General features: G+C 41.6%; 1 protein-coding gene, 1 long non-coding RNA gene and 1 pseudogene across 2 annotated transcripts; 2 read left to right on the forward strand and 1 right to left on the reverse strand.

Moving 5' to 3' along the window:
* Positions 1 to 7,653: 7,653 nt before the first annotated feature.
* Positions 7,654 to 12,756, reverse strand: LOC130136266 (uncharacterized). The gene is made up of 5 exons (XR_008815242.1): positions 12,615 to 12,756; positions 12,454 to 12,525; positions 9,595 to 9,736; positions 9,361 to 9,523; positions 7,654 to 7,905 (listed from the first exon to the last, which is right to left on the reverse strand). It is a non-coding gene; the product is annotated as an uncharacterized LOC130136266 (long non-coding RNA).
* A 6,327-nt stretch (positions 12,757 to 19,083) lies between these two features.
* On the forward strand, positions 19,084 to 20,213 carry LOC115684247 (umecyanin-like). The gene is made up of 2 exons (XM_030608986.2): positions 19,084 to 19,377; positions 19,804 to 20,213. Exons 1-2 carry the CDS (start codon positions 19,203 to 19,205, stop codon positions 20,157 to 20,159), a joined length of 531 nt encoding a protein of 176 aa, XP_030464846.1. The 5' UTR covers positions 19,084 to 19,202; the 3' UTR covers positions 20,160 to 20,213.
* Positions 20,214 to 23,231: 3,018 nt separating this feature from the next.
* Positions 23,232 to 25,039, forward strand: LOC130136247 (blue copper protein-like; annotated as a pseudogene).
* The last annotated feature ends 460 nt before the right edge of the window (positions 25,040 to 25,499 follow it).

Below are 25,499 nucleotides of genomic sequence, written 5' to 3' on the forward strand. Positions count from 1 at the left end.
AAAATTCCAGATTTAATATATGTCATACTTCAAGATGTTATGAACAACTTTCATGAAGAACACTTTCACAAATTCGGCCCACAACAGTCACAGAGAAAATAGCAAAGTCCAGCGACACGGCAGCAACCCTACCGGAGATCAACCAACAAGCACCACCAAGCAAACCAAGCACAACCAGCCACTAAACCAACTATCCACAGCCTTAAACCATCCCTAACATGTTCATTAGTCACCCCTTAGCCTAGTCAAGGGTTAGGAAGTCACTTACTAGGAATCCTAAGCAAGCAAACCAAGAAGAGAGGCAACAGCAACTCCGGCGGTGAGCTGAGCTCACAGCGGCTGGACAGTGGCTGAGGGAGGCGGGCAAAGCGGCTGGCCGGCTGGAATGGAGAGCGAGAAGCGGCAGCAGCGACTAAGGATCAGCCGCGGCCCAGCAGAAGCCAAGAAGCAGAAGTCGAAGAAGAAAGCAGAAGGAAGAAGTAGAAGCAGCAAAGCAGCGGCAACAAGGCAGAAATGAAGCAGAAATGGAAGAAGTGCAGCTCAGCAGAAGCAGCAGCTGCACGTGAGGGTGCAGCGGGAAGTAAAACAGAAGAGTAGAAGTAGTGGCATGGGTGTTCAGCGTGACAGAGGAGTCAGCAAAGCAAAGTCAGCAGAAGCAACAACAGAGCAACAAGGGAATGAGTGGAAGTCAGTCACAGCAACAAGGTCAGCACGTGGGGCAGCTTGAGGAGTCAGCCAAGCATAGGGAAAGCAGAAGCATGGGTGGAGCAGCGACAACAGCAGAAGTCAGAAGCAACGTGGGTTCAGCAGAGGCGTGGGGTAGCTTGAGGAGTCAACAGTCAGCAAAGAGAAGTATGGGAGCAGCAGAAAACAGAAGCAACGTGGGGGCAGCGTGGGGCAGCGGGAAAGAAGGAAAGGAAGTCAGCAAGCAAAACGGAATCAGCAACGTGGGGCTGCTCGACGGGGAAAGAGGAGGAAGTCAGCAGCGTGGGGCAGCGGCGACGTGGGGAGGAGAGAGAGAGAAGAGAGAAGGGTTCAACATTATCCCTCAAAATCTTGCCCAATTTCCTTTTTTTTTTCAAATTCTGATCAACCCAATAATTGGCCACGCTTAATGAGACGACGTCCGATAAATTAGTCGTAGAAATCTTGAAACTTCGACGCCCAATTTGAATTCTAATTAATGGTCAAATTCAATCGAATGCGACTTTAGTGTATCTCGAACTAACGGGCGGCTTTTAAGAATTACACGTATCAACTTGTGGCCGATTCGATATCGAGCCACATCTAAGTTTACTCGAGCCATGGCGATCTCAGTTGTCATGTAATTGCGAGGGTCAATCACTAGTTCCGAATGACGCGATCGTTCGGATTAGGTTTAAGATCGTTCGAAATTCATACAATGGCCAAACGGAATCACCCACGACCCAATTGCACGACATTTGCGAATCGTTCCATAACCATCCTTGGATCGACCTTTAACGGCCCAAAATATTCCCTCGCCAATCCTTATGGTCGAATTCTCAATCCATAGCTAAGTTTTTAGGTCCACGTACTTGATTCCTAGCTAGCCATTCTTTAACGGTTAGTCTACTCGAGAGTGATCAATTCCAAGCAAGATTTCACTGAAAGCGCATTGAAGAAATATTCATTTCATAAATCCCGAAAATGAGTCAAAATTCAGAATGTCACAATTACCAACACACAACACTCTCTACTGTGCGTGCTTGAACAATGATGATTGCTGACTGCTTAAAGAATGCTGAGTTATTGCACGCGTAATATTCGCAGCATTATGCGGAAGTTGCGGGGAAGCTATGGAAGTGCTTCTTGACTTGACTTGCTTTTCCTTTTAACAAAAAAGTAGAAAAGAAAACAACTTGCAATAAAGATGCTCCTAGTCCTTGCTTTTTCTACCGTGCGCGCTTGAACACTGCTGACTGCTTGAAGAATGCTGAGTTATTGCACGCGTAATTTCGTCAGCATTATGAGGAAGGTGCGTGGAACCTACGCAGGTGCTTTGATTGAAATTTGAGATCCAGCAGGACTTGACTTGCTTTTCCATTAATAGATGGAATCGTCGGGGAATTGTAATGGGAAGGTGAAGCGAGTAAGACACCACGGTTACATTGCTGCATGCCAAAATGGAAGGGCAAAGAAATGTGAAGCACAAGCTGTGCGAGGAGTTTGGGAAATTGGTGTGACTGAGCAGAGAATCTCTGGAATTTAGTGGTGAATTTCGGTAGAGGTTGTGGAGGATCAACATGAACAGTTCCAAAGCTAACTTAAAGACTTGGACAAATGCATTTTGAGCATTTGCTCTCACCTGTACCTGTAATTGAAACCCGTTCTGCTCTTATGAAAAATCCGTCTCGACATAATATATGCTAGACTGTTTGTAGCTCTCGCTCCTTTTATCTATTCACTTTGATAAATGTCGGGCCAAACTTTATTCATTTGTCGGTCAATCCATTCTAGGAATTTGTTCGCAACTGGTCCCCTATCAGATGATAAGGATGGACTTTTGTGATTTTCATAAGAGGATTTTTACGTAAAGAAATCACAACTATATCTAGATAGATGTTTACACGAACAAATAGAATATCACTTTATATATGGAATGGAAATGCTTGCTAAAGTAAAAATCGAATATGGGTCATTGCCTAAACATCGGTTGTTAAATTGCATGTATGTTGTTGTGTGTAAACCCAGCCAGCGAAATTATTTTCTTGCGTTGCCCATTTAAATGATGAAATGAATGTTTGGTTTCTTTTGGATGATGGCAGATCTATTCAGGTGCTACATGTTTTCAAATGTTACCCATTCAGCTGGTTTCAGTTTCAATTTCATGACATTGTCCACGAAAATCACTTGGCAAATCATACTAGAAAGGGTCATGAAGTGACCATGAATTTGCTCCCATAAGATGCAAGAAACTTCCCACGCGTTTTCGATTGAGCTTCCTTGAAACCCTCATCACCTCATCCACTAATAAGTGTTGTGCTCACCTTATTCTGTCATGTGAGTGTGGGGACCTGAATGTGATTATGATTCTCCGACATTCAAGAGAATGCAAAAGATGTCGGCTCAGACCCACAAAAGAGGATCCACGTCAAAACTGAGAATTCCAGGCCCAAAATGCCAAGCACTTTAAATATGTACTAATTGGAAACTTGAAGCTCACGCGGCCGTTGGTACCCCTCTCCCCTTGCTATTCCTTTCGGTCTCGAAACGAGGTATGTGTGGTAAAATCCCTTTCTTCTTAAACTAGTCCATTAGTTGGTCTATAATCTCCTTCATGGCGTAAGATACTCCTCCTCTTGAAACAACTGAACACCACAAGCTGGACGAGGAGGGAAACAGGTAGTATCTGGATGACTGAGTTGCTAGGTCGCCTGACACCTCAGCCTTCCAAGGGTCAAGTTCACATGTTTGTCTCCATGGCATGTTTTGCCACATAAGCGGACACATCAATTGTTCATGGGAGCATCTTGTGGATAATGGCCGATGCGCGTCAATTGGAAGTCAATTGAAGTTGCATGCATTTGATAAATAAAATTAATGTTTAGTTTATTTCAATTGATTATGACTCCCGTGGTAGCAACAACGCATAAATTACCCAATGCTTGTGCTCTTTTTAGCCAGCATGCACCGTTGTGATAAAGGAAAAGTTGCTTTGCTTGGATACATGGAGGAAAGGAAAAGAGAAGAATTTTGAATTCCCTCCCACTTCTTCTCACCAAAGTTGCAAAAACTTACTTCATTTGTCGCGACCTAAAATTTCTCTCGGGCTAATGGATTGTTAAGACTAAGCCTAACTCGGGCCCTCCCAAGCCCTACCAATTCACAACTTAGGGTTTAAATTTTTAACATGCAAAAGTTTTCATGCTTGGAGTCGCCACTAATCTATTTGTGGTAGGTCGATTAGAAACCTAAATAAAACATAAGGAGATATGTTTTATTCCTACGAACCAGAGATTCTAAGCTCGGGGACTTGGTTACGCTAGGTCTAGTCTAACGCCCTTTCGGTACCTTTTCTTTTCAAAAAAAAAATGTTTTGGCAGACAGTTTGGATTCATTTTAACTTAGTCACTAGCATGTGAGGTGATCATGCGGGTGCGCAAACCACCAATTTAACACCCAGAAAGCATCAAATAAATTGCAAGTTTGGAAGAATTACTTACCTGGAAGCAACGTAAGCATCTGCATTGTTAGCTAGAAAATCACATTGACACCCTAATATGATTTCTAATTAACAAGCAATTCACTCAATTTCTTTTTTGGATTTTCACTTATTTAAATGAAATCTAACCTATATGCAATGACATGCGAAAATGACATGCGATTAATGCAACCTAGCATGCAAACTATATGTCGTGCGACGACGTGACCTATTTCTAATGACAAGACGAATGATTATTTTTGGTATTTTCTCAATTTAAATTCGGAATAATCAAAATGCCTAAATTAACATGCAAACTATGATGACTTAATCTACCCTAGCATGATTTCTTTTTAGGATTTTTGTTAAAATTCGAAATAATAAAATAACCTGAATAATCTATTAAGATTAGAATATTACTTAATTTAAACTAGGAAATAGATCATCTCAAGTCCTAATTTAAATTAAACAACTACTCTATCTTCTAGATATATTTAGGATTCCTAGACATGCAAAAACTCTAATTCAAATCTAATTAATATTTTTTGAATTTTCTGTTTATTTGAAAAGGGAAAGCAATTAAATAAACAAGGATAGCAACCACATTCAAAACGTCCACGCGATCCGCCATATTTGTTTCAAACTCGGATTAGGCACAAAAATCAAACTATCGGTCATATCTATAGGGTTATAGATATCGACGGAAAGCCGATTATTCAAATTTGGAAAGCGGATAAAAATCATTATCGTACCCAAGTGGTTATGGATAGGATAATAATTTTCCGTATCACCGCGTATCGAACCTTAGGGATAAAGTCGGATAGTCGTCCAGATACGTTGCTAAATTAGGAAGTTTTCCTAATTTTGAATATTTAAAAATATTGCGGATATATAGAACATTATCCTAAGATATCTAAATATCCACATGATATTCACGAAATATTCAAACACCCATATTAGGAAATTAAATATTCTGAAAATATCGGATAATGTTGAATTACCTAATTTGCAGATAACTTCCAAATTCGAATTGTGGATCGGGATCGGACTCGGACGACGGGCGACGCGGCGTCGGCGCGGCGGCTCACGGTGGCGTACGGCGACGGGCGCGGTGGATCACGAGCAGCTGTCTCTCGGTGGATCACGAGCAGCTCATCGGCATCGGTGTCGCAGTGAGGACTCCTCAGCAATGTACTTGACTCGGCAGAAGAGTGCTCTTGGTTTTGCTTAACAGCAACGACAGAATCAAGGAACAACGCTGGAGAATCGTCTAAGGCTTGCTGGGATCGGAAGTTCAGTATAGATTTGTGGGCTTTCGTCTGGTCAAGCTTGAGTCCGTTGAAAGTTTGCTGGGAATTTGCTATTCGTGAGTGGCCTTGGCAAAATTAAAGATTGAACAAGCTGCAGCGAGGACAGGTTTCAAACGGTGCAAGTCTAGAGGAGCCTCTGCTGTTGAAACGTTGTTGGATGCCAAGCGGGAATGTCAGGATCCGTTGGAGTATTGCTAAACGACAAGTGCAACGAAATACCAGCGACGCCGTGGACAAAGACGTCGGCAGAGTTAGATGCGGGGCTGTTGCTTCGTGATTCAGCAAGGCTCGTCACAGCAAGAGCAACAGGTGGAGACGTGAAGCAGCAACGACGGGCAGCAGCAGGACCGTCGTCGCGTAGGGTGAAGCTCGGCGGGGTGACGGCCGTGAAGAGACTCAGCCGCGAAGGGACTCAGCCGCAATGCTCCTTTCTCTCTCTCCCCCTTACTCTTACTCTCGCTCACGTGTGTCTCTCAAAAATCGTGTTCTGAAAATTGTGAGAGCCCCCTAAAATCCTGACCTAATGATGTATATATAACACTAATCTAGGTCAATTAGATGGGCTCTCTAGTCCTAATGGGCTTAGGCTTGGGCTTAGATTTTAATTTAATTTAAATGGGCTGAATTAATTAAGGATAATGGGCTGAATTAAGCTCAAATTAAAACAACCGAGCCCGTTTGACTTGTAATTCCCGGCCCTTGCATTCCAAGCGAGCCGAGTCCCATTCGATGAAATTTAAGCTCGTTCGTCACTGCCGATCTGATGCAAAAAATGCAATTAAATTAAATGGACCTAAACTATATGTTTATGCAATTTAAATATTTTTGTTTAGGGGTTAAAAATTTAATCCCTAATTTTCTATGCAAATTACACTAAATGATACGCCAAAATTTAGGTGTCAACATCATTTTTCTCCCGTTCCCTCCTTCCCAAATAAGCATTAAGGTGGTACCTCGGAAAATCGAAGCATAAATATGGAAGGATGAAATATAGGGCAGCCTTGCTTTCTTTGCATAAGACTGTTTACCCAAATAAGGCTTCGAGATGATTAAATTTTTTTTTTTGGGAGTAAAATGTCAGTATTATAGAGCGAATGAAGTATAGCAGTTTAGGGGTATCCCCCAGCATTACAAATGATGCTAATAGTTCGAGAAGATGGAGGTAGGAAGCCTCCATATAGTAGCCAATATAACATTTTTCTGAGAAGGTTTAATGTTCGCTCTACCTCTTACATTTTTACGCACGTTGGCCAAAATAATATGGATATCAATTGACTTGTTTTGAAACCGTCTTCGGTTGCGCTCCATCCATATGCCATAAATGGTTGCTAGAAAGAATACCTTAAGGAGTCTAGCCGCCAAATCTTTGCCCTTTGTTGCCCTAATTATTCATTGAAGTTCCTCATTTCATCCTCCCAAAAAATGCCTAATCCCCTGTTATGTAAGGATGCTACGCTATATTATTCCTACATTCTTAATATACATTAACTAACTTAGATTACAATATAATTCCTCGTACCTACAGGAATATTGTATAAATGTAGATTGGCGATATGAATAGGGAAATTGCCTTCATTGAATAATGATTCGGGTAGTTCAGTAGCTTTTTTTTTCTCTCCGTAGAGGAGCTTCCATCCCTATCCCAATGGTGATAGTCCTCCCTCAAACCCTAAACTGGCCAGTCCCCCTTTCAAATCCCGCTTATCTCCAAATCACTTGTGGGTAATCCCATTCTCTCCTCTCCCCCACTACTCCTGTCCGTAAAAATCCCCTCTTTACTCATGCCCTAATCAAGCTCCCCCTTACCATTGTCAACGCTTTCCTTTGAGGCGTGGAAAGCTCTGACTTAGCACTTGTCTCCTTGTGTCCAGTAGGTTACCACTCCAAGCAGAAGGACCATGGTGATTTTAGGTTCGGCGAGTATCCCATTTTCCGTATAGACAACCACCCTTCCTTCACTACCACTTCCCCTGTAAATCGAGTCACTCACCGACCGCAACCCCAGGTTCCCGGTCATCCCCAACCTTCCTTTCCACCTCCCATCCCTATCCCTATTTAGCAATGGGAAGAGTTCTCAACCCAGGGGGATAAATAGCGCTTTGTCAACACTTTCAACTCTGAGACAGAAGGTTCAGAAGCCAACGCCTAAAGTAGTTCAATCACAAGTCCAGTTAAGTTTTTTGCATTACAGGGAAACTCAAAGCACGTTCGTGCCGCTACCTCTAGAAGAGTAGCTTAGTATTCCTCAAAGGAATGGGGATCGTTTTGGTGTTTGACGGAAAGAGCCTCTCTCAGAACAGGATAGTATAGTACACCTTTCTCCAGAATCTATGGACAAGGAAGATGATAATGCAGCTCGGGTGGCTGCCCTGTGTAGAGAACTGGGAAACCTCTGGTCAGTAGACGACCTTGTGCTGCTAAAAGGTGACATCCCTGTAGAAAAACAAAAAGAATGCGCATTAACTTTGTATGGGAAATTGTACTCGAAACCAAATGTCAATTTTCAAGCTTTCCTTAACACAATGAAGAGATCATGGAAAACGGACCAAATAGATTGTGAGCTCATTGAACCGGGTTTCTTCTCCTTTTCCTTTACTTCTTTAGAGGAAAAACGGAGAATTTTGGATTCAGGCCCTTGGTCCTTTTCGAGTAACTTACTTGTCCTTCAACAAGGTCATCCGGATACCCTCGACCATTGCTACGAATTCACGCACTGCACCTTTCGGGTTCAACTAACAGGCATCCCCCGAGGGAGGTTAACAGTAGACGTGGCTCGGGAAGTGGCAAGGAAAATCGGCGAAGTGGTAGAAGTGAAACTAGACTCAAGAGGAGGAGGCCCTAATAAAATCTGTAAAGCAAGAGTTCTTTTGAATCTGTCCACTCCCATAAAGACAGGCACCTTAGTAGATCTGGAACACAAGAAAATTTGGGTGGACTTTAGATACGAGAGACTCCCGCACTTCTGCTATTCGTGTGGGAGGATAAGGCACTATGCGTCCTACTGCAAGGAAGTTCCCTTTGAAGAATCAGGCCTCAATGCAAACAATAGGGGCAAATTTGGGCAATGGTTGAGAGCGGAAGTACGAGAACCTAGCCCCTTTTGGAAGATCTTTTACGGCAAGAATATCCCTATCCCTGAGGAAGAAGAGGTAGTTCCGGAAACTCAAAGGGAACTCATCCCTAGAGAGCTTGCACTATCTACATCAAAAGGCAAGGCTGTTATTGGACTGATTGAAGACATACCTCGGGAGGAGAGTTCAAATGAGAGAAATCAGCCAGCTGGATTGTCTGGAGATAATCAGATTGATTGCACAAACCAAGATCCCCAGATGTTTATGTCAGGGTCGACAAAGAAGGGTGGAAGTTCGAAGCATCCTAGAAAGGCGAAGATAGGAACGAAATCTTTCAAGAAAGTGGTAGCATCAAGGAAAGAGAAAAAAATCAACCCGCTAGGAATATGTCAGATCCTCTACCCCTCCATAAATGAGGAGACACTCCTCGATGCTCCAATCAAGGTGGTAGATGGAAGAAATGACTGGGCTCTGGTGGCTAGCCCTAAGAAGCCACCGCGGATTATACGAAACTTTTGAGCTGGAACTGTCAGGGGCTGGGCAATCCCCTAACAGTCCAGCATCTCAGAGCCTTAGTGGCTCAAGAAAGGCCTGATTTAGTCTTCCTGATGGAAACTAAAAATAAGAGAACAGTTGTTGACAGAGTGAAGAGGAGAACCAATTTCCAAAATATAGAGATTGTCGACCCTGTAGGAATTGTAGGGGGTATGGCAGTGATGTGAAACGAAGTGGTGTCGGTGATGGTGGAAGAATCCTCTAGAGAAGTTATTAACTTGCTATGCAGGGATCAAGAAAGTGGAACTCTCATGCGCATCACCTTTCTGTATGCCCCCACAAGCTTCCAGGAAAGGCTCAGGCTGTGGAGCCATTTACAAGTGATAAGCGCAGCTAATCACCTCCCTTGGTTATGTGTTGGGGACTTTAATGAGATCTTGTACCATTAGGAAAAATCTGAGGGTAATGGAGCGGAGCACTACAGGCTAGTAGCATTTCAAGATTGCTTAAACAGATGTTCACTCATGGATATTGAAAGCAAGGGTTGTGCATTCACTTGGGTCAACAACAGGGAAGGAAGAGCACTGGTGCAGGAAAGGTTAGATAGGGCCCTTTGTAATATAAACTGGAGAGTGTGTTTCCCAAATGCGGAAGCCTTTGCACTGCCTGCAATAGGGTCCGACCATAGTCCAATTTTGCTATCCCTCCAACCAAACAGGATTAAAAGGAAAAAAGAATTCAAGTTCGAGGCGTTTTGGCTAGCCGATACGAAGTGTAAGGAGCTGGTGAAAGAAGTTTGGGGTGAACTGGAAGACAACCCAATACTATTCGCTAGGAAATTGAAAAAGACCACTGAAGCTCTAAAATTATGGAGTAAGCAGAAATTCTCCAATGCCCACAACCAAATCGAGATCCTAAAAAGAAGACTTACGATCCTTACAACTTCAGGAAATGGAGGCACAAGCAAGAAAGAAATGCAGCAAATCAAAGGGTAAATACAGAATTTATGGAAACAAGAAGAGCAATATTGGAGTATGCGATCTCGCATTAATTGGATTAAGTGGGGAGATAAAAACACGAAATATTTCCATGCAGCTACGGTCCAAAGAAGACAAAGGAACAAAATTTCAATGCTGAAAATTGATGATACTTGGTGTAGAGACCCAAAAGTTATTAGCCAGCACATTGCCAGTTATTACGATTCCTTGTTCAAGACAGTGGGTACCAGGAACTTCAATCCAATACTAGACCAATGTGCCTTTCCTGGCCAAGAAGAAATGAATGAGGCTTTGATGGCATCGGTTACCTTAGAAGAAGTAAAACAAGCTACATTTCAGCAAGGAGCTACAAAGGCCCCGGGACCTGACGGGATGAATGGCCTATTTTACTAGCATCATTGGGAGGAATTACAGCACGATTTACACGGACTAGTCAACTCCTTCTTCCAATCAGGACACCTTGACCCAGATCTTAACAAAACACGCATCGTGATTATCCCTAAAGTTACAATCACAGAAAGCATCACACAATTCAGACCTATCAGCCTATGCAATTTCAGCTACAAGATCATCTCTAAGGTGATGGCGAACTGCCTTAAGCCCTGACTCCCAAAGCTCATAGCAATAGAACAGAGAGCCTTTGTGAACGGGAGACAGATTCAAGATAATATTTTTATAGTCCAGGAGATCCTTCATCAGCTAAGAGTTCGGGAGAGAAAAAAGAAGTTCCAGGCGATCCTAAAGTTGGACATGCAAAAAGCTTACGACAGAGTTGAATGGGACTTCCTTTGTGCTAGCATGAAGAAAATGGGCTTCTGCGAAGAGTGGGTGTCGTTGGTGAAGGAGTGTATCTCCTCTGTCACATTCAGTGTAAAAGTGAACGGAGAACCTTTAAAGTACTTCCAACCTTCTCGGGGAATTAGACAAGGAGACCCACTATCTCCTTACTTGTTTATAATCATGGCGAACATGCTATCGTCCCTACTAAGAAAGGCTGTAGAGGATGGGAGTTTGAAAGGTATCAAACTAAACAGGAACTGCCCTACCTTGTCACACCTGCTATTCGATGACGATGCTATCTTCTTCCTGGATGGGAATATAGATGAATGTCAAAATCTGGCCAATATCCTAAACCAATACTGTTTCGCATCGGGACAAGCAATCAATTTAAACAAATCCGAGATCTTCTGTAGCACAGGCTGCCCTCAAAACCTCAAAAGCAACATGGCGTCTGAACTAAGAGTACCAATCATGGAGAAAACTGGGAAATATCTTAGCATTCCATCAGATTGGGGACAAACAAAAAAACATATGTTCGCGTGGATACTAGAAAGGGTAAACATGAAGTTGGAAGGCTGGAAGGAAAAGCTGCTCTCAAAGGCGGGCAAGGAGATTTTAATCAAAACAGTGGTACAAGCTCTTCCCCAATATGCAATATCCATATTCAAAATCCCCATTTCGATGTGCAAGGCAATTGAGCAGAAAATAGCCTCCTTTTGGTGGAAACAGAACTCATCTAAATCAGGTATCCACTGGAAAAAATGGGAACTTCTCAAAGAAAGGAAAATAGATGGTGGAATAGGTTTTAAGGATCTAGTTACTTATAACAAAGCCATGCTAGGAAAGCAAGCATGGAGACTTGTTCAAGATCCGATAGCATTGTGGAGCCAGCTACTTAAAGGTATTTACTTCCCCAACGGAAATCTATGGAAAGCCACAAAGGGATCCCGCCCCTTATGGGGGTGGCAAAGTTTACTAATGGGAAGAGATGCCTTAAGCCCAGACGTGAAATGGCTAGTCGGGAATGGAGATTGCATTAACATCAGAGAGGATATATGGCTGGATCGGGGATTAATAGGTGGCCCAGCAAACCGAGATGACCCACAAAAAGTCGCAGAACTGATCAACCAGGAGACAAAAACATGGGATGTTAATCAGTTACAAAGGATGTTTCAAGGGGAAATTGAGAGCGAAATTATGGCCATACGGTTAAAGCCAATCCCGGACAATGATAGACAAATTTGGACAGGAAACTCATCAGGGGAATATTCGGTAAAACAGGGTTACTCCAAGCTACGAGCTGTGTCAACCAAGCTAAATACAGATCTAGCGTCCTCCTCTTATCAGCAGCCCCGCTCACTATGGACAAAGATTTGGAAACTACAAAACGAGCCAAAAATCCGCTTCTTCCTATGGTGTGTGTGTCACAATGCTCTGCCTACATCAGAAAATCTATACAAAAGAAAGGCCTTACCCGACCCTTTATGCCCAATTTGTAGGGAAAACCCAGAAACAACAGAACACATATTCGCCCATTGCAGCTGGACAAACAACATCTGGTCAGATCCGAGGCTTCGAGTGGACGTATAACCAGCAAATTTATCAAGAATGGATAAATGGTTCGACAAATCCCTTACCAACATCACAGAACAGTCCGGCCGAGAGGTGCTTGCGGGAATTCTCTGGCAAATCTGGAAGGCAAGGAACGCCTGGGTTTTCCATCAAATCAGCCCAAGATCAGGAGCAATCGTTGATGAAGCAATTAATCTAAACGGTAACTACTGGGAGCAAAACTTACCTGTGTCGGGGAGTTGGCGGGTGAAATCCAAGGCAGCGCGATGGACGTCCCCAGAACAGGGAAGCTGGAAATTTAACGTAGATGGGTCGTGGACCGAAGGGGAAATAGAGGGATCGGTGGCTGGGGTATGCAGGGATCACAGAGGTTTTGTGTACTGCGGGGTTTGCTAGAACTGTGTTTGCTTCCTCCCTGCTGGAAATTGAAGCAGCAGCAGTGAAGGAAGCTCTGCGCTGTATGGGAGAAGAGGCAGCGACGAAGAACATTCCAGTGCTGGAAGTCTACGTACAGTCAGACAACGCTGCTTCAGTAAAATACACTCATGACCCAGCTTTGAGCCCATGGGCTTTGAGGAGTCTGTTTGAGGAATGTAACAAGTTACTCTCCCAATTAAAGAGGGTTTCTCTAGTCCACTGTCCGCGAGAAACCAATCAAGTAGCAGATTGGATCGCCAAAAATCATCGAAAAGGGACGCTTCCATCCAACCGGGTGTCTAGACCGCCCCAATCTCTTTGGGATTTATTTTGTATTGATGCTAGTCATCTTCACTCTTGTAATCCTCTGTTGAAAGAATGAATGGAAATCTGCATTTCGACCAAAAAAAAAATAAAAATAAAAATAATGATTCGGGTTGGTTTGTGCAATTACAAAGGTGTTACATACGAGTCCTTCTCGAAGGGGCAAATTCAAATAGGAGCAAGCAGGCAAAAGCAATTTTTAAAATCTGGCTTTATTTAATTGACCAAGAGAAGAAATTACAACAGCCTTTATTCATTTAATAAAACACAACCAAAATGGTGAACACGGGTTTTTGTCATGGACTTATGACACACCACATACCTGAAACCAGACTTGCCTAAATCATGAAATCCTTGATGCTCATGCTCTAAGATATAGAACTACCCAAATAAATTTTCGTGACAATGATAGACTCCCATGAAATAATTGTCAATTGTCATGTCATGCTCGAAGCCTCGATTTTCGATTTTTCCTGATCCTTGTACTTCGTTTTCAAATGGCCAATCAGATAATTTACGCCGGCCTGTAGAACTAAATCCCAACTTACATTTTTCTCATCACTATAATCCCCATGATAGCATAAATGTTCAGTATTACTCTTTAAGTTTTGATCGGACCAAAAAAAAAACTCTTAAGTTTTGCAACGTAAAACCTAAAGTGAGGGAAGTCTCAAGCCTTATTAAAACTTAAATCAAGGTCATCCTCTCGATCACCCAAGTCACTTTTATCTCTCTCCTTAAATTTATAATTTGCAACATTTTGAATATATTTTATTCTTTTAGGGTCACAATATATTTCCGAAGTAGAATCTATTTTGTTAACATGTTTAGGGTTCGTTTGGTAATCATTCTGTTCCTGGAAATAATTTCTGCTCAGAAATGATTTTTTTAATTATGTTCCTAGAAACAATTTCTGAGTATTTGAAGGCGCTTGGTAACGGCCCAAAATTTCTATTCCTGAAATAGAAAAAGAACAAAAATGCGTTTTGTAACTATACAAAATTTCTTTTTATTAATAATATTTTGAATTTTTTAATATTTATTTCTCTTCTTTTTATTTTGTTTTTCCTTCCTTGGCCCATGGCCGACAACTGGCCACAGGCCAAGGTTAGCAAGGGCGTCTTGACCCTCGCCGGCCACAAGCGAGGGCCACCCTCGCCGGCGAGGGTGAGGGCTGGACCCTCGCGGCCTGGGCGAGGGCCTCCCTTAAGGCTCGCCGCCTGGGCAAGGGCTGGAAAAGGCCTGCGAGGGCGACCCTCGCCCAGGCCGTGAGGGTCTAGCCCTCACCCTCATCGGTCCTGGCCTGTGGCCAGTCGCCAGGAAAGAATAAGAACCGGCCACAGTCAGGAAGGAAAGAAGAAAAAGAAAAAGAAAATTCTCTTCTATTTCTTATTATTGTTCCCAAAATCAAGAATCAACAATTTTTTTTATTCTTGATTCTATTCCAAAACTGACTCCCGGAACAAATTTGTACCCGGGAATAAAAGAATAGAATCAGTCACTTTTTGGCAAGTTACCAAACACACCCTTAATGTACTGCCTCAAATTAAAAATGGAAAAAAAAATACATGATAATATGGTGGACATTATAGTTCACGTGGATGGCAACTTACTGGTTACATGATGGAAGAAATAAACACACATATGCATAGATTAATTCAGATAGTGAGAAAGTGAACAAAAAGGCACAATTAAATATGGAGACCTGTGTTTTTGGTAAACAGTCGCATGGGCTTGATTCTAGGGCTTAAGTTAGTATAAATGATTGAGCATTTGTCCCCACGATTCCGATTCGGAGTATGCTCCTGTCCAAATCCCTAAGGTAAAATAAGAACGACCCCCATATTCAAACCTCCCATTTTACCATTAGCAATAACTTGTCCTTTCTTCGAGATATTCCCCTGAAAAAGGGGAGATCTCTGCCCGTGCGGAGATAGAGCAACAGAAGTTTTAAAAATGTAATATATATTTTAGGAAAGAACACGAAATGCAAATTTTTCACATGGTAAAGTGTATTTCTTTTTCCCGATGGTGCTTTTAATAATTGGGCGTGCTTGATGGATGAATCCCTCCCTAAAAAAAATTGAAATCCAGGATGTAATCAGGGCAAAAAACATTTGTCAATAATATTTTTCTATTAACACCAGATATCTTAAATGGAGAGTCTTGGCAGCGTATTATTGTGCTAGCTTTCTTGAGGTAGCCGGCTAATTACGGTCATGCTCTTAGGTCATAAAAAAAAACACCATTATGTCTTAGGAAAAGCTTTTATTTAATTAAATTTGCATATATTGAGTGGATTAAGTGTAGCTTTTCTTTGTTGATAGTTTGATTGATTCCTTAGTTTGCTTTAATATCAAATTAAATGGATTTTTTATTTAATAATTATAATTTTCTTAGAGATTCTTTCATTCCATGTCTCCGTTTTTTTTGAAGTGGGAAAAATGCTACAAAAACTATAGATAAGTCTCATAAAAAAATTATATATATATATATTTCTCCTGTTTTTTGACTTTTAACTTATTATAGTCTTCCCATTAAGTAGGATTGATTTTTTAAGAGCAATTCTTGCGATAAAATGTATATATTTAGACTGGCTTTCAATATACATTTTTTGGCCATTTATCGGTTTGACACTAACGGTTCCACATTCGTAAAGTGTATTTCAAACATTTTGTCATGCAAATTTTGAATTCGAGCTCAATCAGATATTAAATTTGTGGGGTAACAACTCAATAAATAAAAACTCGGTTCAATGTGTGAAACTCTTTCTTGGGAATTAATCATTTGTGATAGGTTGATTAAGAAAGAAAGGTTGCGGAGTGTGTTAAAAATTAATTGGAGGATAGATGTAGAAGTGATTGGGACGAAGGCGTGACCCTCGCTGGCACCGGAGAAGTTTAGTATGGGAATTAGCTTCCAGAGAGATTTATTTTGGAATTACTTTTGTAGAGAGATCCATCTTGGATAAGAAAAAGTCGTCACAATCTCTCTCGTGTTTTGTCTAACTAGTATACCAAAAATAAAAATAAAACGATTCTCTTATTGGACATGGTTTTTTTTTTTTCGGAACTTATTGGATATAGTTAACAAATGCTCTTCGAGTACGGATCTCGTATTGACTCTACATTTTTCAGTGGCAAAGATTAACAAGAGGTTTTTTTTTGTTTTTTTGCCAAAATATTAACAAGTCTATTGTGCACCAAAAGCCATGCTCTCGATTGCTTTTCCTTTTCATGCCGTGAGAATGGTCATGTACTAGAACAGAAAAAAGAAAAAAGAAAGAAATACTGAATTTATGGGGCCATTTATGATCCTGCGCTTTTGTGCACATCGGTTTCGCCATATCCCTCTTGTCATCCATTCGATGCATGGTGTTCTAATGTCAGACATCCATTTGATTTGTGTCATCGTATTGGTTGTTCAATCGAAACTTTGTCAGTGCCAATCCTCAAATTCAGCATGATAAAATCGATGTGTTCAAAGCCACTGGATCGGAGCAAAGAATACGTATGTCGTAATATACAACATTGCGACTCGTCATAGTAATTAAGCCCAAGATCATAATGACGTAGAATAAAATTGTTCTATGACTTTACGATGTAGTATGATAATCAAGTGTTGAAACGGTGTAAAACAGAGATGTGCACCTAAATATATTTCGGAATATGAATGGAATCAACACTGACGCAAGTTCCGCAGGAACTGGACGCGTGATTTCCGTGGACTGACGACAAAAGTGAACTTCAATTCTGCCTTCTTCTCGGCAGAAATTAATAATGATAATAAGAAAAAAGATGATAAAGTGAGAGCATCTCACACTTCTTGTGGACCTTCCACGGATTGTGTGGTGGGTTAGAAATTGGAATATGAAAGAAAACCCAGATACATCTGCACATCTCTCTAATAGAAAGTGTTCATTTTGATCCCAGCAATGGAATGACATTCGGAAAATATCTGGTTTGCCAAATAATATAGAAGGTAACACAAAGGTTAAATATATTTTGGGCCTCATGCTAATTACGTCTACAAAAATTGTAAGTTCAATCCTTTAGGGTTTGCTTAGTTGGTTGAGGAGTCGGAGATTTTCGTATTAGAAGCTGGAGGTTACATATTCAAATCTCATCAAAACTACTGTAAGTCGGAGCGTGGTGTTCCATGGGCGTGATTCTTTTCAATCGGTAGCTACAAGAACCTTCGAATAGGTCTTCTCCTCAAATTTTTTTTTTCATTGCCTTTTATAATGTCAGACGAGATAATTATGAAATTCTAATGCTATTAAATGTTAATAATGGGTAAATGAGTTCCCTTTAATTAGCCAAGAAGAAAAAGATATTGTCAGATGATTTTAGTAATTTCCCACGTTACTAAGATGATCATCCAGAAAGGATTATTTAAGAGATTCGTTTTGGTTAGTGAGAGATTTTTCATTGCTCTTATTAACAAACACAAATAGTGTATAAAGATATTAATGAAATGATTAACACGACGATTAAGAGGGGGTGAATTGATCGTTTTTAAGAAAATTAAAACTCTTTCGTGGAGAACGTGTACTGTGCTGCTGTAGGAGGGTAGATTGGTTTGTTCTAAGAAAATTAATAAAACTTTTCCGTGAAGAACGCGTCTAGTATGTTGCTGGAGGAGGGAAGCAGTTATGCGGAAGCGGTAACTTCTACCCAACAGATAATGAAGGAGTTTGACAGATCAAAGCGATGCAAGACAGATTTATAGGGCTCGGCATTCCACTTGACCTACTCCACTCACAACAAGGCCGAGTCCCACTAAGCAATCCTCGAGATTTTATAATTTGTAGAGGGTGCTGCTTCTGCACAAAGCTCAGTGGATGATCCTACAAAACATGAGTACCCCTTACAACTCTATAACTCACTAACTTCCTAAATTGCAGAAGCGCAAATTTCTACAGAGAAATACAATCATAATTACACAGCTTCTATACACGAGCATAGACTAAGATTGTTTCAAGCTTGAATTGACCTAGATTATTCATTTAATTTCAAACCCAATCATGTTGTTGCAGAAATTTATAAAATTTCATTCGTAAGAAGCCTATGCCATCTAACTTTAACGGCTCATAACTTTCATAACTTTCATCTAAAAATTAAAGACAGTTGACCTTATTTTTGGCCTCCCAAGGTGGCATGCTCTTGGCCACTTTTTGAAATCCGGCCCCCTCGTGTTCGTTGCTTCCGGCAAGTTTTTTCTTTACTTGTTTGTTCGGCTTCTTAGCGACTTCGCTAGGTCTTTTGAACATGAATATTTTTATTTTATCTAATTTTTCTTTTATTTTAACTGTTTTAAAGATACTTTTAATTCTCTAAATTTATTTGGGCCATTGTGGGCTTTCCAGGTCTTTTAGGCCCCAACTTATATATATACCTAGATATATATAATTAATACTACGAAAAACCTCAAACTGGTACATTTATGATAAATTTACCTCAAACTAATTTTTCGTGGTACACCTGTGACAAATTTACCCTCCATTAGTTTCTGTTAAATTTTACCGTCAAATTGCTGAGTTGGATGATACATGACAGTTGACAGATCAATCAGTTTGGGATTTTACCCCTCCATTTATGGCAGGTTTACCCATTTGTGATTTTTCGTTGTATTAATCCAATTTTAATAAAGGGTAAACTTGTCATAAATACACCAGTTTGGGATTTTTGGTGGTTAAAAAATTAGTTTTGAGTAAATTTATCACAGGTATACCAGTTTGGCATTTTTTGTGATATTAACCCATAGAGAGAGTACTATTCATTCAAAATTATTGAGAAAAAATAATTTAATTACATCAGAATACTAATGGGAACGCTTTCATATTTGACTTTATCATTTTAATCCTAAACTCCATCACCGACAACGCGGAAAATAAAATAATCGGTCAACACCAATCAATTCATGTGCCTCACTACCTGTCCAGCACGATGCAGCCTGCCTGTTACCTGTATGAAACTCAGGAATCAAGTCATACCTTTGACAAAACAAGGAGCGCAGAGACTTTTTGGGGAGCGACCTGGGGCTACAAATCGTAACACAAGCCGAGCCCACGATGGCCAGCGCGAAAATCACAGCCTGCATGCTCGCGGTCGTGGTTACGTTTTTATCGGGCGCCGAGGCGACGAATTACACGGTGGGCGGTTCTGGGGGATGGAAGATCCCTTCTAGCGCCAGCGCATATTCCGACTGGGCTAGCCAACACGCGTTCGAGGCCGGCGACGTTCTGGGTGAGTTAGAAGTCGGTTCTCGCCTGACATGAATTTTCAAATTCACGTACATTTATGAGTGCAAATTACGTATACTATCTCGATTTATGTTGAAGAAGATCCAGAATTATGGTGATTTTGTTTTGTGCGCCTTCTGAGCTTGTTTTGCAAGTAGATCTCTCATCAGAAAGTCAAACAAGGTTGGAAGCACAGATCTAGTCAACATGAATATATGAAGATACCGAGGGAGATTTTGTCTTCTTTTGGTTGATAACATGAAGGAAATAATTATAAGATGTCTTGTGTTTTATCTTCACCTGATCAAGAAACGGAAGGTTTGAATGTAATTAGACCGATCCATCTCGGCCCTGATTTGGGGTACTTGCTTTGACCATGATCAATAAGCTTCACTGTTTGATCCTTCAATTTTATTTTTTTTGGGGGCAGTGTTCGATTTCGACTCGAGCACGAACAACGTCGCGGACGTGACGAAGGAGGACTACGACGCCTGCAACGCCGACTCTCCATTCACTGTCCTATCCACTTCTCCGGCCTATTACTCCCTTGATACCGCCGGCGACTATTACTTCCTCTGCACTGCTACAGGCCATTGTTCCCAGGGTCAGAAGTTGGCCATCGCCGTCGCTGAGGCTCCGAGCGGCCCGACCTCCAGCCCGCCGGGATCCCTGCCGCCGCCATCCCCCACCACAGGCGCAACCGCATCTCCAACAAGTGTTGGCTCGCCTCTTGGTGTTGCGAGACTAGTCCTGTTCATGTCCATTTTCCTGGGCTTATTGTGTTAGTTCGTACAAGAGGGGGCATCATTGCTTCTCCTAGATAGAGGTGGAAATGTTGGTATATTTATGTCGCAGTTTGACTGGTTGATGTGTAGAGAACACGATTAGAGGAGATATTACTACAAATTCGAATTTACTTAAACTTTTAAAAATACTACATAATAAAATAATGAAATTTGCTAACATGAAATTACTGATATATTTCGACAATTAGCATCAAACAACAAGACTTCGCCATTCGCGAATCAAAAGACGTGTTATGTCAGCTCGCAGATCTATAGGATTTTTGGTACACAAAAGTTATCAATCCACACCGTTCAATCAGCCTTCCATGGTCAAATAAAATGATAAGAGCTCTAATCTTTAATGAAGAATTCCGCAACAAAGTCAGACCACACGAGAAAACTTAGCATATTAACTGGCAATGTTTTAGTATATTTCTTAGAATAAATTAGCTTGATAGCTTTAATTTTTTTTTTAACGAAACAACTTATAGTCTGAGCTTATCACAAAATTCTTTGAGACTGAGAGGAACAACGTTGAATTTGGTTTAACAGTTTCATTTGCAAGGACACTAGTGTTTTGCTAAACATAGTTACTCAAGATAAATCATGGATAAGTATACTGAAAGTCCCGAAATTTATCACGAAAGTACAATTGAGTGATAAAACTTTCAAAAAACACAATCAAATCTAACACAAACCTAGTGCCGTGCCGGCCCATCAAATCAAATGGGCCAGCCAGGCCAATCGACGTTTCATGGTGAATCGAGCCTCGCCAAGCCATGGCGAGGCCGACTCCGCTAGCGCTAGGTGAGGGAGAACCCAACGATAGCGAGGTCGATCGAGCCTCACCAAGCCATGGCAAGGCCAACCCCGTTGTCGCTAGGCGAGGGAGAACCCAACAACGGCGAGGTTGGCATCGCCTTGGCTAGGCGAGGCTCGCCCTTACCAGTGGTTGGCAGGGGGAGCTTCACTAGAGGCTGGCGAGGTCGACCTCGCCGGCCCTAGCCTCTAGCTAGTCACCGGATTGGCCAGAGGGAAGAAGAGCAAAAAAAACAAAAAAAAAAATCGAAAAATATGTTAAAATGTGAAATAATTACCACGTCAGTGTTGGTCGGATGTACTAAATTGGCACAAATGCAAAAGGTTTATGACTAAATTAGCAAAATTAAAAGGTTTGGGATTGAATTGGCAAAAATGTAATAAGTTTAGGACTAAATTGGGCTTGCACGTGAGAGGGTTGTTGAAAATACCCCATGTCGCTAGACAATGATATATATATATACTCTTTACACTTATTAGCTTTAACTTTTCAATTGGACTTTCGTATAACCACGTTGCTTATCCAAAGAGCGGTCTTCAAGTGGAGTCGATGGCACGACACAAAATCTCAAAGGCTCGACGACGATTAACAATGTTTTTCCGGTGTCGGCCCCAAAAATAGATGACAATATTTTCTAATCTGTTCTTCACCCGAGTTTATTTTTGTTGCGTAAAAAACATCAACTAATTTTTTCTGTGAAAACCCCACATCCTGGTTCTCGGATTCGTTTCATCATGTGCATTAACGTGCTTCCATGCTCTCATTGCCTCTTTTTCCTCTTCCATCATTACGATTTCTTTTTTATTAGAGCTTTTTCTCCTATCATTTCAATGAGGTTAGACTTTTGTATTATTTAAATACAAATTTGAAAAATTCGAGATTCTTATGCACGCTGATGGGCTTCACGTAGCAAAATCGATTCCCAAAAGTCAAAGGCTTTGCTAGGCTGGTCGGTGCTCCAAGGATAGATTCGATTCCGCGTATGGATATTAAAATTGTCAAAAGTTATATACGACGCTCACTTTAATGTTAAAAATTTTCGCTTGCCAATTTTTAAAAAAAGCAATTACTTAAGTGCCAACTCCGATTTGGATCGCTGAAAATTCGACACAGTCATAGTTTATTAATAATTCCTACCTACGTAGCTCATCGACGTGCTTCGTCAGCATATTATCTCCTAAACGGCGTCGGTTTCAAGTTTTGACCCAAATTTTAAACCCAAATTCAATTTTTCCCCCAAAAACACGCTCTTTCCCTCCGCGAAGCCGCTTGCGCGTCGCGGTCGCCATCATTCACCACGACAAACACGTAAATGACAAGGACAACGAAACCGGCGGCAGAGGAAAGGAAAGAGAACGAGCTGAGTCAAGCACGCGGTGAGCTTTCAACGAAAGAAATAACCGTGTGTCTTCGTCGGCCATAATGCACCCTGGCCCTCTGCAGCTCCTCGCCAAGCCTGTCAGCGAGCTTCGAATCCACCAGCTCAATGCTCACTTGAGCATCAATGGAGGCCTGAAGGCGACGAATGGACGCGTCGAGCACGAGCATGCGCTGCCGTAACGACTGCTCCTCGCTCGACGTGTGGGCGATGTGCGCGGCGACGTCCTATGTTTCCTCAGAGAGAGAGAGAGAGAGTCAGCAAGTTCAACAACAAAAAAGAAGACAAGTATGCGACATCATTTTTATAAATGGGAGTCGTGTGGCATCGTTTTTGGACGGCTAGCCATGTCAGCTCGTGCGAGGTCGTTTTGTACATTCACATTATTTTAGTTGGAATTTCTCGTCGAAAGCACTTAAGTGATCATTTTTTTTTTAAAAATGATATATAAATTATCCGGCGAAAACTTTTGATACTAAAGTGAGTGCCGTACATAATTTTTAAAATTTCTAACGTGCTTCTTCCATTCAATTCTATTGCATCAATGTAAAAATAATGTGTTACTAAAATATCAAAACCTTTTTTCCCCTTAAAGCACAATCGACAAAGTGATTGATGAAAGCCCCATGTCATCAACATCCTACGTGGAGCCAAGCTCATGCCGACCCGACCCCGTTCCACCTGTCGCATATCCCACGTCGGTGGCTCCACCAAGGGGTCAACGCAATGCACGACAGTGATCATTCCATAAACTTCTTTAATTTTTCGTGTTTAGTCAAAATGATTCTATAAAAAAGTTGGAGCCCCAGGTGGTCTAAGAGCAAAGAGGGGTGTTCAAGTTCAAAACGGACGTTTTCTTTAAAACACAGAGGCCAATGGCAAGGCATCTGAACGGTTTTACTTTCGTGGCGGTTGCTAAGTTGGCGGCGACCGTGGCTTTACTGCCGGGATCTGCAGCACAAACTACTACGCCGCCGCTTGAACATCCGAAAGGGACGGTGACTTACACCGTGGGAGACGCCATGGGGTAGACCATACCCGCAGGCGGGGGCGGCTGCGTATCAAGCTTGGGCTAGCAGCAATATCTTCGAGGTTGGAGACATTTTAGGTGAGTTGAGAAATGATAGTTTAGTATAAAGTCGAAAGCCGTCTTCGTGACTTTAGACATTTTAGGTGGGTTGAGAATAAATCGCCACAATCAAAAAAGGCAAAAGGGATAAAAAGAAATATTTTTAAGCCGATAATCGAAAGGGAGATCCGGTTCAAATACCATGTGAAAATGTCAGATTTAAAAACTTAAACCGATAGACAGATGGAAACTACACGTATAGAGAGCATCTAAGCTCCGTAGACAGAATAATAAGAGATATTTAACGCTCACAAAGCCCGTGCTTTCATCTTCTTGTTAATTTTCTTTTTATGTTTCCGAAAAAACGAAAGAGTTCTTTTTAATTAAGTGCATGAGAAGGGATTAAGAATAAGGGTACAATCGAAAGTGCAACTTTATAGGGATGCTGATTCTCCACAAAATAAAATAAAAAAAAATGAGGGGGGAGGAGGGGGGTGGTGGATAATGAAATTTTTGAGCATTGAAAGCAAAAAGCTGGAGACATCTCTGGCCCACGCGTGGAGCAAAAGCTCTCTACTAAAAAATAAACAAACAAATAAATGAAATTATAAATATAAATATAAAAAGAGAGTAGGAAGATGACAGTGGTTTCGGGTGATACAAAACATTATTAAAATCGATCATTTAGCAACTAGTGGTTTTCCAAATCAGTGCCCTAAAAGAAGGGGAGATTGGCAGGTTTCAAGTCACGCCCATGTGACATGTCCGATTCGTTTTGGAAATTAGTGGGTCGTTCATCATGCGTGTGGTGGGGTCGGCCATCTAATCGAACCGAAAGAAAAAAAAAATCATGGACTTTTTATTCCGAGATAAATTTCCTCTTTTATTTATTATTATTATTTTTTTAAATTTCAGTTCCGAATGCACATTATTCCGTCGGCTAGTTACTAAACTAGACTCGTTATTGCCGTGCCACTTTTGGAAATGGGGTCTCAACCACTCGTGGCTAAAGTCACGAAGACGGCTTTCGACTCGTGTAACAAGGCTAACCCCCTCTCTATCTCGACCGTCCCACCGGCGAGGATCACCCTCACCACCGCCGGCCAGCATTTCTTCATATGCACCATCCCTGGCCATTGCTTGTCAGGCCAAAAGGTTGCCATCAACGTCACCACCTCCAGCCCTTCCGTCACTCCCCTGCCGAACCCCTCTGCCATCCCGCCGCCGTTCTCCTCTATCGCCTTGCCCCCCAAGGCAGCCACTCCTTCTCCCCCCGCCTCTACTCCAACATCCTCTATTGCCACTCCACCTCTGTCGCTCTCCGCCTCCACTCCATCATCCTCGATTGTTTCTCTGCCGACCAGCACCGTGACTCCAGCACATTCCACAATGAGTCCTCCACCTAAAGTGGCGACTCCATCACCCTCCGCCACCATGCCGCCCTCTAGCAAGGCCGCTCCACCATCTTCAACCCTAGCTCCCTCAGCAGTGGCGACATCTCCGGCCGAAGTTGCAGCTCCTCCCATGCAAGGGAACTCGGCACCATCAGTTGGTGTCGCCGTAGTTTTTGCAGTAATTTTGACCACGGCAGTAGCCTTATTTACTTTTCCATAATCGTTGTTGAAAAAAGGTACGTATTGGAGGAAATATACGTAACACTATTTGTTGTAACCAAAAAAATAATAACTCTGAGAAAGCAATAACAACTATAATAATGACCAAGTCAATGAGTAAATTTGTTGAATAAATCTTCTCAACACGGGCAGAGTTCACCAATGTTACAAAAAATATAGACTAGAAAATTTGCTATAAAAAATTACAACAAAATTAAACAAGATGTGAGGTGCGGCTAACCGAATCTCCTTAAGATTATTAGTTTCTACCAACAGTGCAAGGTGTTCACGAACTATATCTCCCAAGATACAACACATCGAACCCATTTGAATAAACACTATACAAATAGGACTCTGTCAAACACTTCTTGAAACCATTACACTTATTAAAATTAGCCCAAGTTTGCTATCTTCTTCATTTTACCACAGTTTACATCCTAATCTACCATGCCATAGATAAG

Source organism: Syzygium oleosum, unplaced genomic scaffold (genome assembly GCF_021117445.2).
Source record: "Syzygium oleosum isolate NSW1041296 unplaced genomic scaffold, Sole_v2.1 Sole_v2.44, whole genome shotgun sequence".
Classification (NCBI taxonomy): Eukaryota; Viridiplantae; Streptophyta; class Magnoliopsida; order Myrtales; family Myrtaceae; genus Syzygium; species Syzygium oleosum.

What these genes read in the sequence shown, in the direction of transcription:
- LOC115684247 (XM_030608986.2), top strand. Translation starts at nt 19,203, where the DNA reads ATGGCCAGCGCGAAAATCACAGCCTGCATGCTCGCGGTCGTGGTTACG. An exon ending in CGAGGCCGGCGACGTTCTGG is followed by an intron (nt 19,378 to 19,803) that starts GTGAGTTAGAAG and finishes TTTTGGGGGCAG; the next exon opens with TGTTCGATTTCGACTCGAGC.